The 14,883-nt window shown below is 66.9% G+C and overlaps 2 protein-coding genes across 2 annotated transcripts; both read left to right on the top strand.

Annotated features, from left to right (window-relative positions):
* The first annotated feature begins 6,058 nt into the window (after positions 1-6,058).
* Positions 6,059-8,661, top strand: LOC131094532 (tubulin alpha-1C chain). Its single transcript, XM_058042181.1, has 3 exons — positions 6,059-6,302; positions 6,394-6,542; positions 7,675-8,661. Exons 1-3 carry the CDS (start codon positions 6,182-6,184, stop codon positions 8,644-8,646), a joined length of 1,242 nt encoding a protein of 413 aa, XP_057898164.1. The 5' UTR covers positions 6,059-6,181; the 3' UTR covers positions 8,647-8,661.
* Positions 8,662-10,343: 1,682 nt separating this feature from the next.
* PRPH (peripherin) lies at positions 10,344-14,510 on the top strand. Its single transcript, XM_058042156.1, has 9 exons — positions 10,344-10,687; positions 12,146-12,206; positions 12,853-12,948; positions 13,023-13,184; positions 13,259-13,384; positions 13,471-13,691; positions 14,144-14,193; positions 14,298-14,374; positions 14,449-14,510. Exons 1-9 carry the CDS (start codon positions 10,344-10,346, stop codon positions 14,488-14,490), a joined length of 1,179 nt encoding a protein of 392 aa, XP_057898139.1. The 3' UTR covers positions 14,491-14,510.
* Positions 14,511-14,883: the final 373 nt, after the last annotated feature.

The following is a 14,883-nucleotide window of genomic DNA, read 5'->3' as shown; positions in this document are numbered from 1 at the left end:
GGAACCCCCAGTGCCTCACCCCACCATCCTGGGGACCCCCAGTGCCTGACCCTGAGGGTGGGGCACCATCCTTGGGACCCCCAGAGCTTGACCCTGAGCATGGGGCACCGTCTTTGGGACCCCCAATTCCTGACTTTGAGGATGGGGCACCATCCTCAGGACCCCCACCACTCTGCCTTGCCAAGTGGGGGTCCCCAGGCCCTGGGGTCCCTCAGTGCCCACTCTGCCATGGATATCAGCATCCCTGTGTCCCCCCCAGTACCCAGCCCTGCTGAGTGCCAGCATGGGGGGGGTCTGGCACAGCTCCCATCCCCCCCCCTCCTGTGCTTCCATTCTTTGTGCTCTGTTGACTGTTGGTAGCAACGTGGTGGCTCCTGGTGACGGTTGCTGTCCTCCCCCTTCCATGGCCACCCCCGTGGTGCCACTGGGTGGGACGGACCCTGAACCCCCCCGGGGTCACCCCTGTGTGCACAGTGTCCCCATGGCTGTCCCCACTGGTGCTGGGAGGCTCGGGGGGGCTCCCAGAGCTGGCATCTCACCGTGCGTGGGCTGATTTCCCACTGCTGGACTCCTGCCCGTGGCACGGCTGAGATTCCCACCCTCCCCCAGTCCGGGCCCTTCCCGAGGATCCCAAATCGGTGACCTCGAACCCCGCACGGCCGGGACACGGCTGGGACACGGCTGTCCCCGGGGACCGAAGGCTCTCAGCCCCATCAGGAGCTGTGTGGCTCGGGGCTGACAACCCAGACACAGGCTGCTGCTATTTTTAGCCCGTTTTCCCCGCAGAACCCAGCTCTGTCTGTCTGTCCGTCCATCGATGTGACAGATTCATTCACACGGAGAGACAGCGCAGTTCGGGGAGGAGGGGGGGGTGCTGTGGTGGAGGGGTCCCTCTGCCCCCCGGCTGGCCCAGGGTGGCACAGAGGGGCTGGAAACCCTCGGAGGGGTGGCACCCAGCCGTGCCCCACCCGGAGGGCACGGGGAAAACCCCTCCAGCCGCGGTCTCGGGGGGCAGCAGGGCATTCATCGCCTGTGGGAGGAAGCAGGGAGGTGGCACCGATGTTCTCGCAGCCTGCGCGTCCCGGTGCCCCCTCCCGGAGCCACAACAAAAGGGACAATCGGTTCCGACGGGGGTGGGCACTGCCAGGGGCAGGGGGAGCATCTGAGGGGTGCAGTGGAACAGCCGTGGGGTGCAGGAGCAGCCGTGGGGTGCAGGGAGCAGCCGTGGGGTGCAGGGAGCAGACGTGGGGTGCGGGGGAGCAGCCGTGGGGTGCAGGGGATGAGGCATGGGGTGCAGGGGAGCGGCCGTGGGGTGCAGGGGAGCAGACGTGGGGTGCAGGGGATGAGGCATGGGGTGCAGGGGAGCGGCCGTGGGGTGCAGGGGAGCAGCCGTGGGGTGCAGGGGATGAGGCATGGGGTGCACTGGAGCAGCCGTGGGGTGCAATGCAGCAGTTGTGGGGTGCGGGGAACAGCCGTGGGGTGCAGGGGAGCGGCCGTGGGGTGCAGGGGAGCAGACGTGGGGTGCAGGGGATGAGGCATGGGGTGCAGGGGAGCGGCCGTGGGGTGCACTGGAGCAGCCGTGGGGTGCAATGCAGCAGTTGTGGGGTGCGGGGAACAGCCGTGGGGTGCAGGGGAGCGGCCGTGGGGTGCAGTGGAACAGCCGTGGGGTGCAGGGAGCAGCCGTGGGGTGCAGTGGAACAGCCGTGGGGTGCGGGGGATCAGGCATGGGGTGCAGTGGAACAGCCGTGGGGTGCAGTGGAGCAGCCGTGGGGTGCAGTGGAACAGCCGTGGGGTGCGGGGGAGCAGCCGTGGGGTGCAGTGGAACAGCCGTGGGGTGCAGTGGAACGGCCGTGGGGTGCAGGGCAGCAGTTGTGGGGTGCAGTGGAGCAGCCGTGGGGTGCAGTGGAACAGCCGTGCGGTGCAGTGGAACAGCCGTGGGGTGTGGAGGAGCAGCCGTGGGGTGCGAGGGAGCAGCCGTGGGGTGCGGGGGATCAGGCATGGGGTGCAGTGGAACAGCCGTGCGGTGCAGTGGAACAGCCGTGGGGTGCGGGGGGCTGCGGGCGCGCTGCCCGTGGGGAGGGGGCTGCGGCACCGCCTGCGTGCGGGGCGGTTCCGCAATGCGGCAAAGCCGCGAAGAAAGGAGCGGGGCGGCGGAGGGGTGGGGGTGAGCCGGGACAGACCCCGCTCTGGGAAGGGTCCCCCCCAAAGCACCCCCTGACCCCCAGCAGGGCTCCGGGACCGGCGTGGTGGCGGCTCGGAGGGCTCCGGAGGATCACGAGTGGGGGGACACAATGGGCACCCCGGTTCTGGGGGTGTGCCAGCTGCGGGGATGTGCCCAGGGAGCGGGGGGACACCGGGGGCTCGGGGAGGGGAGGGACACTGAGGTGCCCAGGCTGGGAGGGGACACTGGGAGTGACTGGGGGGGAGACACTGAGGGTGGGAGGGGACACTGGGAGTGACTTGGGGGGCACTGGGAATGACTGGAGGGGGGAAGGGGGACACTGGGAGTGACTGGGGGGGGACATTGAGGCTGGGAGGGGACACTGGGAGTGACTGGGGGGGAGACACTGAGGGTGGGAGGGGACACCGGGAGTGACTGGGGGGGGACATTGAGGCTGGGAGGGGACACTGGGAGTGACTGGGGGGGACACTGAGGGTGGGAGGGGACACCGGGAGTGACTTGGGGGGCACTGGGAATGACTGGAGGGGGGAAGGGGGACACTGGGAGTGACTGGGGGGGGACATTGAAGCTGGGAGGGGACACTGGGAGTGACTGGGGGGGGACATTGAGGCTGGGAGGGGACACTGGGAGTGACTGGGGGGACACTGGGAGTGACTGGGGGGGGACATTGAGGCTGGGAGGGGACACTGGGAGTGACTGGGGGGGGACATTGAGGCTGGGAGGGGACACTGGGAGTGACTGGGGGGACACTGAGAGTGCTCAGTGCGTGGGGGGGACAGGACACTGAGGGTGCTCAGGCTGTGAGGGGACACTGGGAGTGACTCGGGGGGGACACTGAGGGTGCTCAGGCTGTGAGGGGACACTGGGAGTGACTCGGGGGCGACACTGAGGGTGCTCAGGCTGTGAGGGGACACTGGGAGTGACTCGGGGGGGACACTGAGGGTGCTCAGGCTGTGAGGGGACACTGGGAGTGACTCGGGGGGGACACTGAGGGTGCTCAGGCTGTGAGGGGACACTGGGAGTGACTCGGGGGGGACACTGAGGTGCCCAGGCTGTGAGGGGACACTGGGAGTGACTCGGGGGGGACACTGAGGGTGCCCAGGCTGTGAGGGGACACTGGGAGTGACTCGGGGGGGACACTGAGGGTGCTCAGGCTGTGAGGGGACACTGGGAGTGACTCGGGGGGGTCACTGAGGTGCCCAGGCTGTGAGGAGCGCCCAGGGTTTGGCAGGACACCGGGCAGCGTGGGCTCTGCAATTCCGTCTCGGTGCCAACCCCAATGTCCCTATGCTGTCCCAAACCCCTCTGTGGCCACTCCTAACCCGCTCCAAACCACCCCGGAGCGGGGGAGGCAGGGCGGGACAGGGCTCTGCACCCCGGGGGTGGGTGTGAGATGTTCCCCCGGCCCCGTCCGTCCTGCCCCACCGGACCTGCCCCGCGTGGCTTCCCCCGGGAGCAGCCCCGGGGCTGGCACGGGGCAGGGCGGCGGCGGCGGCGGGCACAGGAGCCGGCGCGACGGGAGCCCGCGGGGCTTCCCACGGGAACGGCACCGCGATGGGGACGGGGGCGCGGCGAGGGATTTGGGACCCCCGAGATCTCCAACCCAGCGCGGCTGGGGCGCTCCGGGGGGGTTCAGGGACCCATCGTGCCGCCGTCTGAGCCCACCGCCCCAATACCGCAAAGCCCCCTCCCCTAAAGCACCGCCTAAAGCCCCCTGACCCTAAAGCACCCCCTAAAGCCGCCTCTAAAGTCCCCCGCCCCTAAAGCCCCCCGACCCTAAAGCTGCCCCTAAAGCCTCCCGATCTTAAAGCACCCCCTAAAGCCCCCCGACCCTAAAGCCCCCCGACCCTAAAGCACCCCCCTAAAGCCCCCCGCCCCTAAAGTCCCCCTAAAGCCCCCCGACCCTAAAGTCCCCCTAAAGCCCCCCGCTCCTAAAGCACCTCCTAAAGCCCCCCGCCGCTAAAGCACCGCCTAAAGCCCCCCGCCCCTAAGGCACCCCCTAAAGCCCCCCGACCCTAAAGCACCCCCTAAAGCCCCCGCCCCTAAGGCACCCCCTAAAGGCCCCGCCTCTAAAGCCCTCGTAAAGCCCCCGCCCCAATATTCCGCCGCCCCTAACGCCTTCCGACCCCTCTGACCCCCCCAATTCCCCTCTATCTTACCCGCTCAGGCCCCCCCCAACCCTCGGGACCCCCAACCCTCCTCCCCGCCCATAGCCACGCCCACTTCCACAGCAGGCCACGCCCCCTCAGCAACTCCCGCCCGCCGCATTCCGCTCCGCTGACGTCACCACCCCCATTCGAACCGGCCAATTAGAATCGAGGCGGGGCGGAGGGGGCGGGTCCAGAGCGCCGCGTGCTCGGAGGGGCGGGGCGAACCCCTATTGGCTCCTCCCCTGTCCCCGCCCCCTCCTAGGCCACGCCCCCCCGGGGTTAAACTCGGGGGCCCTACGGGGCAACCCCCGCCTCCCTCCTCGACGGCTCCGTAACGGTTCGGGCAGCGAGCGGCCATGGTGAGGGTTGGGGTGTTCGGGGCTCCTGGGGGGGCTCCGTGCGGGGTGAGACCCCCGGGAATGCGGGACCCCCCCCGAGCAGTGAGGGGGGCTGAAGGGTGGGGGCGTGCCGGGCCCTCCATGTCCCCTTGCAGGACGTGGGGCCGAGCTCTGGAGGCGTTGGGAGCCCCGCGCGTGTTCCGGACGCCTCGTGGGGCTGCCGAGCTCGGGCTCGTGCTGGGGGTGCGTTTGTCCCCCAAAACTGGAGGTCGCTGCCCCGGGGGGGGGGTTCCACTCACCCCAATTCCCTGCTAAATGCGTGGGGGCACCCCGAGTGGCACTGCGAGTCTTGGGCTCCCACTGGGGACTCAACTTATCCGCACAGGAGAGGAACAGGCCGAGAGGGGGTTTGGGGGCACCCCCTGTGCTACCCTGTCCTGCCTGTGCTGGCCGGGACACGCGTGGGTGTGAGTCACGGCGTGGAGGGGGGGGGCAGATTCCAGCGTGGCCCGGGCGCAACTGGGATCGGCTGGCACGGGGAAAGTCCTCGCGGTCAGCGGAGTTTGCTCTGGCCCGGGTGGAGCTGGGAGCTCAGGAAGCGGGACAGGCCGGGGTTGTGCAAGGGCTGCTGGAGAAGGGAGCGGCTCCACGTTCCGTGGGGTTCAAAACCCCCCCGAAGTGATGAGCAGCCCCCGGGGGAAGGGGCTGAAGTGTCGCTGTCACTGTGGCATCCCTGGGTGGTGGGGACTGGGAATGGTGGGCACTGGGAATAATCCCAGTTCTGGGCTCGTGGGAGGTGCTGGTGCGTGAATGGCACCGAGCAGTGCTGGGGGGTCAGGATGGGACCCCCAGGGCTGAGCATCCTCTGTATTTGTGGTACCCCAGGGCTGAGCACACTGACAACCCCAGTCTGGTCCCTCCACAGCTCCTGGGTGTCTCCAGCTGGAGTTCGGGGTGATGCTGGGTCAGCCCTGCACAAACCAGGGTTTGGGGGGCTGAGCTTGTGCCCACCTCGTTATTGCTCAGTCCCTCAGTGGGTTTGGGCACGATGGGACCCTCGGAGCTGAGCACGCTGAGATGTTCCCTGGGATGTGGGGGTGTCCCTGTCCCTGCACAGGGGGGTTCAGTGTCCCTGTCTCATTGGGGATTGGGAGTAGTGGGGAGCAGCATTAACCCCGAGGAACCCCAATTGGCGGCTCTGTGGGGTGTGCAGGGTGAAGGGCACCAACTGGTGCAGGGTCTCAGCTCCTGGCGAAGGGGCAGCAGGATGGCACCCCCAAAGCTGAGCACAACCGGAGCACCTGGGGCAGGATCTGCCTCCATCCAGCCTTGAGGAGGGACCCTTCCCAGCCCGGTGGGTGCTGAGGGGGGGACAAGAAGGGGTGACCCAGTGGCGTGTGCCCCCGCAGCGCGAGTGCATCTCCATCCACGTGGGCCAAGCGGGCGTGCAGATCGGCAATGCGTGCTGGGAGCTGTACTGCCTGGAGCACGGCATCCAGCCCGACGGGCAGATGCCCAGCGACAAGACCATCGGCGGGGGGGACGACTCGTTCAACACCTTCTTCAGCGAGACGGGCGCCGGCAAGCACGTGCCCCGCGCCGTGTTCGTGGACCTGGAGCCCACGGTGATCGGTGAGCGCGCGGGGGGCGGCCGGCGGGCGGGGCGGGGCGGGCGCTGGCGGCGGGCGCCGGCTGCTAACGGGGCCCGGGGCTGTCCCCGCAGACGAGGTGCGCACGGGCACGTACCGGCAGCTCTTCCACCCCGAGCAGCTGATCACGGGCAAGGAGGATGCGGCCAACAACTACGCCCGCGGGCACTACACCATCGGCAAGGAGATCATCGACCTGGTGCTCGACCGCATCCGCAAGCTGGTAGGGGCGCTGGGGGGGGCTCGTGGGGTGGGTTTGTCCCTGCGGGGGATGTGGGGACAAAGGGAAGCTCCGGGTGTGCCTGGGCAGGTCCTTCTCAGCCCCATCAGCGCTTTAGGGCAGAGAGTTGTGCCAGGAGGGATCAGGCCTGGGTTGTGACAGGAGAGACTTCATACCTTCCTGGTGGGACCTGTTGTGCCTCCAGGATCTGGGTGGATTTGTTGTGTCAGCCTGCAGCACATGGTGGCTCCCTATGGGATCTGGATGCTCTCAGTGATCAGGATCAGCCCCTTGCCTTCCCCTTGACATGAATCCCTTTTTTCAAGGCTCTGCAACCCCACCAGCACAGGATGAGCTTGGTCTATCCCTATGGTGGATGTGGGGACAAAGGGAAGCTCCAGGTGTCCCTGGGCCGGTTCTTCTCAGCACTTTGGGACAGAGGGTGGCGTTGTCCCAGGAAGGAAATGCTGGACCTATCCTGGCCTTGCCAAGAGGAGGAGGAGGGTGGGGAGCCCCATGGCCAGGGCAGGGGGGCAGGTGAGATGCTTTGGGTGCTGGTGCAGCACTGGTTTGACTGGTGTGGCTGCCCAGGCTCTTTGAACCCCTGGTTCCCACGCTGGGGCTGGCGCCGGGGCGGCCGGAGCTGCTGCGCCAGCGGCTCCGCTCGGGGAGCTCCTGGCACATCAAAGGCTGAGCTGGCTGCCCCTGGGCTCTTGTGGGATCACAGCCTGCTCCTGCTGCACCCTCTTAGATAAAAAGAGAGGGGGGGTGAAGCCTTCCAGAACCTGCTGGGGTGTCTCCCAAAAGCTGGGGGATCCACCATGAGTCAGTGTCCAACATGGAAGGTCAGGGACGCCCTGTCCACCATGCTGTGGTGCTGGGACACCCTAAGAATGTCCTTATGAGGCCAAAGAGAGGAGCAGCTTCTGTTGCCTGGAACACACATGGCCCTCCTTGTCTCTGCAGAGTGTCCCCAAATCCCTGCAGGACGGGGGTTCCTTCACCTGGACCTGCTGGAAAGGTCCTGAGATCCTGGGAGGAAAATTTTCCTTCCAGGGGAACTCAGTAGCAGCTGAAGTTCAGAATTCCTGACAGTTTGGTCTTGTTTTCTCTTTTCCCCTTCCCAACCTCTCAGGCTGACCAGTGCACAGGGCTGCAGGGCTTCCTGGTGTTCCACAGCTTTGGCGGTGGCACCGGCTCTGGCTTCACCTCCCTGCTCATGGAGCGCCTCTCTGTCGACTACGGCAAGAAGTCCAAGCTGGAGTTCTCCATCTACCCAGCCCCGCAGGTGTCCACGGCCGTGGTGGAGCCCTACAACTCCATCCTGACCACCCACACCACCCTGGAGCACTCCGACTGCGCCTTCATGGTGGACAACGAGGCCATCTACGACATCTGCCGCCGCAACCTGGACATCGAGCGCCCCACCTACACCAACCTGAACCGCCTCATCAGCCAGATCGTGTCCTCCATCACGGCCTCTCTGCGCTTTGACGGAGCCCTGAACGTCGACCTGACGGAATTCCAGACCAACCTGGTGCCCTACCCCCGCATCCACTTCCCTCTGGCCACCTACGCCCCGGTTATCTCTGCTGAGAAGGCTTATCACGAGCAGCTGACGGTGGCTGAGATCACCAACGCCTGCTTTGAGCCGGCCAACCAGATGGTCAAGTGTGACCCTCGGCACGGCAAGTACATGGCGTGCTGCCTGCTGTACCGCGGGGACGTGGTGCCCAAGGATGTCAACGCCGCCATCGCCACCATCAAGACCAAGCGCACCATCCAGTTTGTGGACTGGTGCCCCACTGGTTTCAAGGTGGGCATCAACTACCAGCCACCCACGGTGGTGCCCGGCGGCGACCTGGCCAAGGTGCAGAGGGCTGTGTGCATGCTGAGCAACACCACGGCCATCGCCGAGGCCTGGGCCCGCCTGGACCACAAGTTTGACCTGATGTACGCCAAGAGGGCCTTTGTGCACTGGTACGTGGGGGAGGGCATGGAGGAGGGCGAGTTCTCGGAGGCCCGTGAGGATATGGCAGCCCTGGAGAAGGATTATGAGGAGGTGGGAGCCGACAGCATGGAGGGCGACGACGAAGGAGAGGAATAGAAGCGCCTTGTCTCGACACCGTGGTGCTGTTCATTAAAATGCCTCTCCCCAGTGCTGCCTCTTCATTGTGCTGGGACAATCTGCCTTGTGGTGACCTGGGGGGACATCCCAGGGGAGGGGGGGGCCTCAGCTGGGTCGGCTGCCAGGTCCTGCTGCCAGCTGGCACAGGGGGGAGAGCCTGGGGGGCTCTGTGGGGTTGGGGTCCTTGTGCTATGAGCTGGCACTGGTGGGGAGCTCATGTCCTCCTCAGCGTTCTGCTGCTCCTGGGGGCCTCCAAGTGCCCCCTGAGAGCCCCCAGTCCTGCCCAGAGCCTGCTGCAGACGGGCTGGACGTGGTGTCACGCTGCAGCTGGCACGGAGCCACTCTCGGTGCGGCTCTGCAGAGCGGGGAGGGGTCCTGGGCTGGGGGGGGACCCTCCCCTGGAGGAGCCTCTGGGCAGGGCAGCGACTCCTTCCCGTAAGTGCCGCCCTGGCTGCCTGGAAAGGGGGGGTTCGGGGGGGGTTCAGGGCTCGCTGTCCGGCGCTGCCCCGCGCATGGCAGCTCCCACAGCGCCGAGTCACGGCGGCCCCGGCACAAAGGGAGGGGGGTGGCTGAGAGGGGCACCCCCTCCCTGGATGCTGAACCCCCCCAGGCAGAGTGGAACCCAGCTCAAGGGGTGCTCTGCATGCCAGCTTGGGGGGGTTTGTACCCCCATGTTACCTGGGGGGGACCCCATAAGGGTCTCTCTCCTTCTGACCCAGCGTGGGGGGGTTCCTGTGTCTCCCGGGCACCCTCGGATCCTCTTTCTCCTGGTGCTGCTGCTGCTTCCTCTGCCTGCATCCCCCAGCCCCTCTCTTGCATCCTTTGGGGGTTCCCGAGCCCCCCTGAATATGAATTCCTGCAGCCCCAGCCCCTCATCCCTTGGGGGTCCCCGAGCCCCCTGAAGGGGATTCCTGCAGCCCCTGCCCCTCATCCCGATGGGATTCCCGAGCCCCCCTGAATATGAATTCCTGCAGCCCCACATCCTGCAGCCGCCGCCCCTCATCCCTTGGGGGTCCCCGAGCCCCCCTGAAGGGGATTCCTGCTCCTGCAGCCCCCGCCCCTCATCCCGAGGGGATCCCCCGTGAAGGGGAATTCCTGCAGCCCCACATCCTGATGGCGTCTCCGAGCCCCCAGCCCCACACCCTGCAGCCCCCGCCCTTCATTTCTTGGGCATCCCCGAACCCCCCCTGAAGGGGAATTCCTGCAGTGCCCACATCCCCGAGCCCCCCGAATAGGAATTCCTGCAGTGCTCACATCCCCGAGCCCCCCGAATGGGAATTCCTGCAGCCCCACATCCCCGAGCCCCCCGAATGGGAATTCCTGCAGTGCCCACATCCCCGAGCCCCCTGAAGGGGAATTCCTGCAGTGCCCACATCCCCGAGCCCCCCGAATAGGAATTCCTGCAGTGCCCACATCCCCGAGCCCCCCCGAATGGGAATTCCTGCAGCCCCACATTCTGCAGCCCCCCGCCCCTCATCCCTTGGGGGTCCCCGACCACCCCCATCCCCTTTTCCCCGCCCCTCTGAGGGCACATCCGCAGCCCCCGATCCTCCCTCCGGCCGGGAGACCCCTCCCCTCTCTCTGTGTCCGGTACCCCCGGGTCCCCCCGGGCGGGGCGGAGCCGCTGCCCGCTATAAACGGCCGCTACCGGCAGCCAGCGCCCTCCCGGTGCCACCATGAGCCGCCGTGCCCGCGACCCCGGGATGTCGCCGCCGCTGCCCGTGGCCCCGGAGCGGCTGGCGGCGGCGGCGGCAGCGCGGGGAGCGGAGCGGGAGGAGCTGGCGGCGCTGAACGATCGTTTCGCCGCTTTCCTGGAGCGGGTGCGGGCGCTGGAACGGCAGAACGGGACCCTCCGAGCCGCGCTGGGCCGCGCCACCGCCGCCGGCGGGCCCCGCACCGGGCTGGTGCAGGGGGAGCTGCGGGGGCTGCGGGAGCGGCTGCAGCGCCTCGGCCGCGATCGGGACCGGCTCCAGGCCGAGCGGGACGGGCTCGCCACCGACCTGGCGGCGCTGAGGCAGCGGTGGGACGGCGGAGGGACCGGGGGAGGCGGCGGGGTGGGGAGAGAGGACGGGTCGGGATGAGGGATGGGGAGGATGCGCGGGGAGCAGGGGATGGACTGGGATACGGGAGGAACTGGGGTGAGAGATGAGCTGGGATTGGGGATGGGGAGGGGAGGGTGTGCAGGGACCGGGGGATGGACTGGGATGGAGGGGGATAAACTGGGATGAGGGATCTACTGGGATAGGGGATGGGGAGGGGAGGATGTGCCGGGGACCAGGGGAGGAACTGGGATGGACTGGGATGGACTGGGATGGAGGGGGATAAACTGGGATGAGGGATCTACTGGGATAGGGGATGGGGAGGGGAGGATGTGCTGGGGACCAGGGGAGGAACTGGGATGGACTGGGATGGAGGGGGATAAACTGGGATGGAGGGGGATAAACTGGGATGGAGGGGGATAAACTGGGATGGACTGGGATGGAGTGGGATAAACTGGGATGGACTGGGATGGAGGGGGATAAACTGGGATGAGGGATCTACTGGGAGGGACTGGGATAGGGGATGGGGAGGGGAGGATGTGCCGGGGACCAGGGGAGGAACTGGGATGGACTGGGATGGAGGAGGATAAACTGGGATGAGGGATCTACTGGGATAGGGGATGGGGAGGGGAGGGTGTGCCGGGGACCAGGGGAGGAACTGGGACGGACTAGGACGGTGCAAGAACTGGGATGAGAGATGTAGTGGGATGAGGGATGGACTGGGATGGGGGATGAATTTGCAAGAGAGATGGACTGGGATGAACTGGGATGAACTGGGACGGGGGATGAATTGGGATGAGGGATGGACTGGGATGAATTTGCAAGAGGGATAAACTGGGATGGAGCGGGATGAACTGGGATGAACTGGGATGGGGGATGAATTTGGACGAGGGATGAACTGCAGTGGGAACCGGGGGTGTGGCAGGCTGAGTTATGGGATGGAGACTGGGCAATGTGCCAGGGACGCACTGGCATGAGGAATGTGATGGGACGAGGCTTTGCACCGGGATGGGCAGCGGGGGATGCAGCGGGATGGGGATGGGGGAGCCCCGGGGATGTCGGGGGAGGGACTGGTGAATGCCCGGGGAAGGCGACCCCTGGGAAGGGATACTGGGAAAGGCACCCGGGATGCACGGAGGGCACTGGGAGGCACTGGGAGATGGGGGCTCTGCGGAAGGGCGGGGCACTGGGAGGGGCAGGACAAGGGTGGGGACACTGGGAGGGGCAGGACAAGGGTGGGGACACTGGGAGGGGCAGGACAAGGCTGGGGACACTGGGAGGGGCAGGACAAGGGTGGGGACACTGGGAGGGACAGGACAAGGGTGGGGACACTGGGACGGGATTGCTGCGAGCGCTGCGGCCGCTCCATCCCCGTGCGCAACAGGAGGAGGGGTCTGCACCCCCGCCCCCGCCTCCCTCTCATCCCTTGCTGTCCCCAGGCTGGAGGACGAGACGCAGAAGCGTGAGGATGCCGAGAAGAGCCTGGTGCTGTTCCGCAAGGTCAGCGGGGTGAGGGGCTCGTGTCCCCCCGCAGTACCCGTGATCCGAGGCTGGAGGGGACTGGGAATGGTGGGCACTGGGAATAATCCCAGTTCTGGGCTCGTGGGAGGTGCTGGTGCGTGAATGGCACCGAGCAGTGCCAGGATGGGACTCCCAGAGCTGAGCACCCGCTGTGTCCGTGGTACCCCCGGAGCTGAGCACCCTGACAACCCCAGTCTGGTCCCTCCACAGCTCCCGGGTGTCTCCAGCTGGAGTTTGGGGTGATGCTGGGTCAGCCCTGCACAAACCAGGGTTTGGGGGGCTGAGCTTGTGCCCACCTCGTTATTGCTCAGTCCTTGAGTGGGGAGGGGCAGGATGGGACCCCCAGAGCTGAGCACCCACCGTGTCCCTGGCACCCCCAGAGCTGAGCACCCACCGTGTCCCTGGCACCCCCAGAGCTGAGCACACTGTTAGCCCGAGTCTGGTCCCTCCACACCTCCATCCTCAGCTCCCGGGTTTTGGGGTGATGCTGGGTCAGCCCTGTGCAAAATCAGAGTTTGGGGGGCTGAGTCTGCGCCCACCACCACCACCCCGGGGTGGGGCTCTGGGGTGGTTTCACCCCCTCCACGCTGCCCTGCAAGCTCATCCATCCCCGCCTCTCCCGCAGGACGTGGACCACGCCACGCTGTCCCGCCTGGAGCTGGAGCGCAAGGTGGAGCTGCTGATGGACGAGATCGGCTTCCTCAAGAAGCTGCACGAGGAGGTGGGGCCGGGGCGGGATGGGGCGGGCAGGGGGGGCACAGATCGGGTCCTTGTGATGCCCCCGAGCCCCCGCAGGAGCTGCGGGACCTGGAGGTGAGCGGCCCGAGCCCGGCGGCGCTGCCCGAGGCGGAGATGTGCAAACCGGAGCTGACGGCGGCGCTGCGGGAGATCCGCACCCAGTACGAGAGCATCGCGGTCAAAAACCTGCAGGAAGCCGAGGAATGGTACAAATCAAAGGTACCCGGGGCTGCGGGGGGATTTAGGAGCGGCTGAGCCCCCTCAGAGCCCTGACTCGCCCCCTGCCCGCGCAGTTTGCCGATCTGTCGGACGCAGCAAACCGCAACCACGAGGCGCTGCGTTTGGCCAAGCAGGAGATGAACGAGTCCCGGCGGCAGATCCAGAGCCTGACCTGCGAGGTGGACGGGCTGAAGGGCGTGGTGAGAGCCCGGGGAGCGTTCGGGGGGCCGTGCAAAGAGCGGAGTCCAGCCCTCGGAGCCCTTTGCAGCCCTCGGTGTGCCCGCAGAACGAGGCGCTGCAGCGGCAGATGCGGGAGATGGAGGATGAGTTCGGCGAGGAGATCGGGAACTACCAGGACGTGGTGGGGAGGCTGGAGCAGGAGATCCAGCAGATGAAGGAGGAGATGGCACGGCACCTGCGCGAGTACCAGGACCTGCTGAACGTCAAGATGGCCCTGGACATCGAGATTGCCACCTACAGAAAGCTGCTGGAGGGCGAGGAGAGCCGGTGAGGGCAGCAGATCGTCCCCACTGCCGCGGGGGATGGCCCCTGTGTCGAGTCATCCCGGTTGTTGTGGGATTCTGCCGGGAGGAAGCAGCTCCAGGCCTCGTTCCCACAGGAAAACAAGAGGTTCCCACGGGAGCTGAGATAAAAGCAAGGCCAGGGGATGGTGGGGGAGCTGCCTCAGGCTCTGCTCTGGGTGCCAGCCTGGATGCCCATGGGCGCAGCCCCCAGCCCATGGGCACAGCCCCCAGCCCATGGGCACAGCCCCCAGCCTGGCAAACCACTGGCACAGCCCCCAGCCCATGGGCACAACTCCCAGCCTGGCAAACCATGGGCACAGCCCCCAGCCCACGGGCACAGCTGATCCGGGCTGTGGGTCACAGACTCGAGGGTGTGGAAGGCTCCCTGGCAATGCCCAGGGGTGCCAGCCCCTCCTCATCCTCCTCTGCCCCCAGGATCACCGTCCCACCGCACCCCACCACCTCCTTCGGCATGAGGAGCTCAGGTGAGCCCCAAGCTGGGGGTCCCCCACGATGCCCGGGGGTCTTTCCTGGGGGTCCCTGTGCCATCTGGGCGTGCACAGGGTGCTGATGCCCCCTCTGTGCCCAGTGCTGGAGCCGCCGCCTGCGGAGAGCCCGGCCCGGAGGATGGTGCTCATCAAAACCATCGAGACCCGGGATGGGCAGGTGAGAATTGGGGGTGCCCTGCCTGGGAGCCCCAAGGCCGCCTCGGGACTGACCCCCAAACTCTCCTCCTGCAGCAAGTGGTGACGGAGTCGCACCAGGAGCGAGCGGGGAAGTGACAGAGGAGCGGCTGCCATGGAGGGGTTTGTCCGACCCTGCTGCGTCCTGAGGGGGCAGGAGCGGAGCAGGGGGGGCTGGGAGCACCCCAAGTGCTGTTCCTGCTGTCAGCGCCACGGGACAGGGCCGTGGTGTGTCCCTGTGCCTTGCGGTGTGTCCCTGTGCCTTGTCCCCCCCGCTGTTTATCGCTATTTATTGCCTATTTATTGATCTGCCAACCACACCCCCGGGTGTATTTGATGTCGAGCGTTCCCCACGCTGCCCTGAGGCCGAGGGGGTCGCGGCTACTCCCTCCTGTCACCACAGCTGGCGCTGCTGTCCTCGGGGCTGGCGGTCCGGTGACACCCAAGCGATGTCACTGCCACGGGGAGTGGCACAGAAAGGAAATCTGGGTC

The sequence above is a fragment of the Melospiza georgiana genome, chromosome 29 (assembly GCF_028018845.1).
Source record: "Melospiza georgiana isolate bMelGeo1 chromosome 29, bMelGeo1.pri, whole genome shotgun sequence".
In the NCBI taxonomy this organism is placed as follows: Eukaryota; Metazoa; Chordata; class Aves; order Passeriformes; family Passerellidae; genus Melospiza; species Melospiza georgiana.
This window is presented reverse-complemented; position numbering and strand designations above follow the sequence as displayed.

Bases quoted from the DNA above. Each gene is read 5' to 3' on its own strand.
- LOC131094532 (XM_058042181.1), top strand. From the start codon at position 6,182: ATGCCCAGCGACAAGACCATCGGCGGGGGGGACGACTCGTTCAACACC. The intron at 6,303-6,393 runs GTGAGCGCGCGG...CTGTCCCCGCAG, and splicing joins CCTGGAGCCCACGGTGATCG to ACGAGGTGCGCACGGGCACG. The intron at 6,543-7,674 runs GTAGGGGCGCTG...CCAACCTCTCAG, and splicing joins TCGACCGCATCCGCAAGCTG to GCTGACCAGTGCACAGGGCT.
- PRPH (XM_058042156.1), top strand. From the start codon at position 10,344: ATGAGCCGCCGTGCCCGCGACCCCGGGATGTCGCCGCCGCTGCCCGTG. The intron at 13,692-14,143 runs GTGAGGGCAGCA...CTCTGCCCCCAG, and splicing joins CTGGAGGGCGAGGAGAGCCG to GATCACCGTCCCACCGCACC. The intron at 14,194-14,297 runs GTGAGCCCCAAG...CTCTGTGCCCAG, and splicing joins CTTCGGCATGAGGAGCTCAG to TGCTGGAGCCGCCGCCTGCG.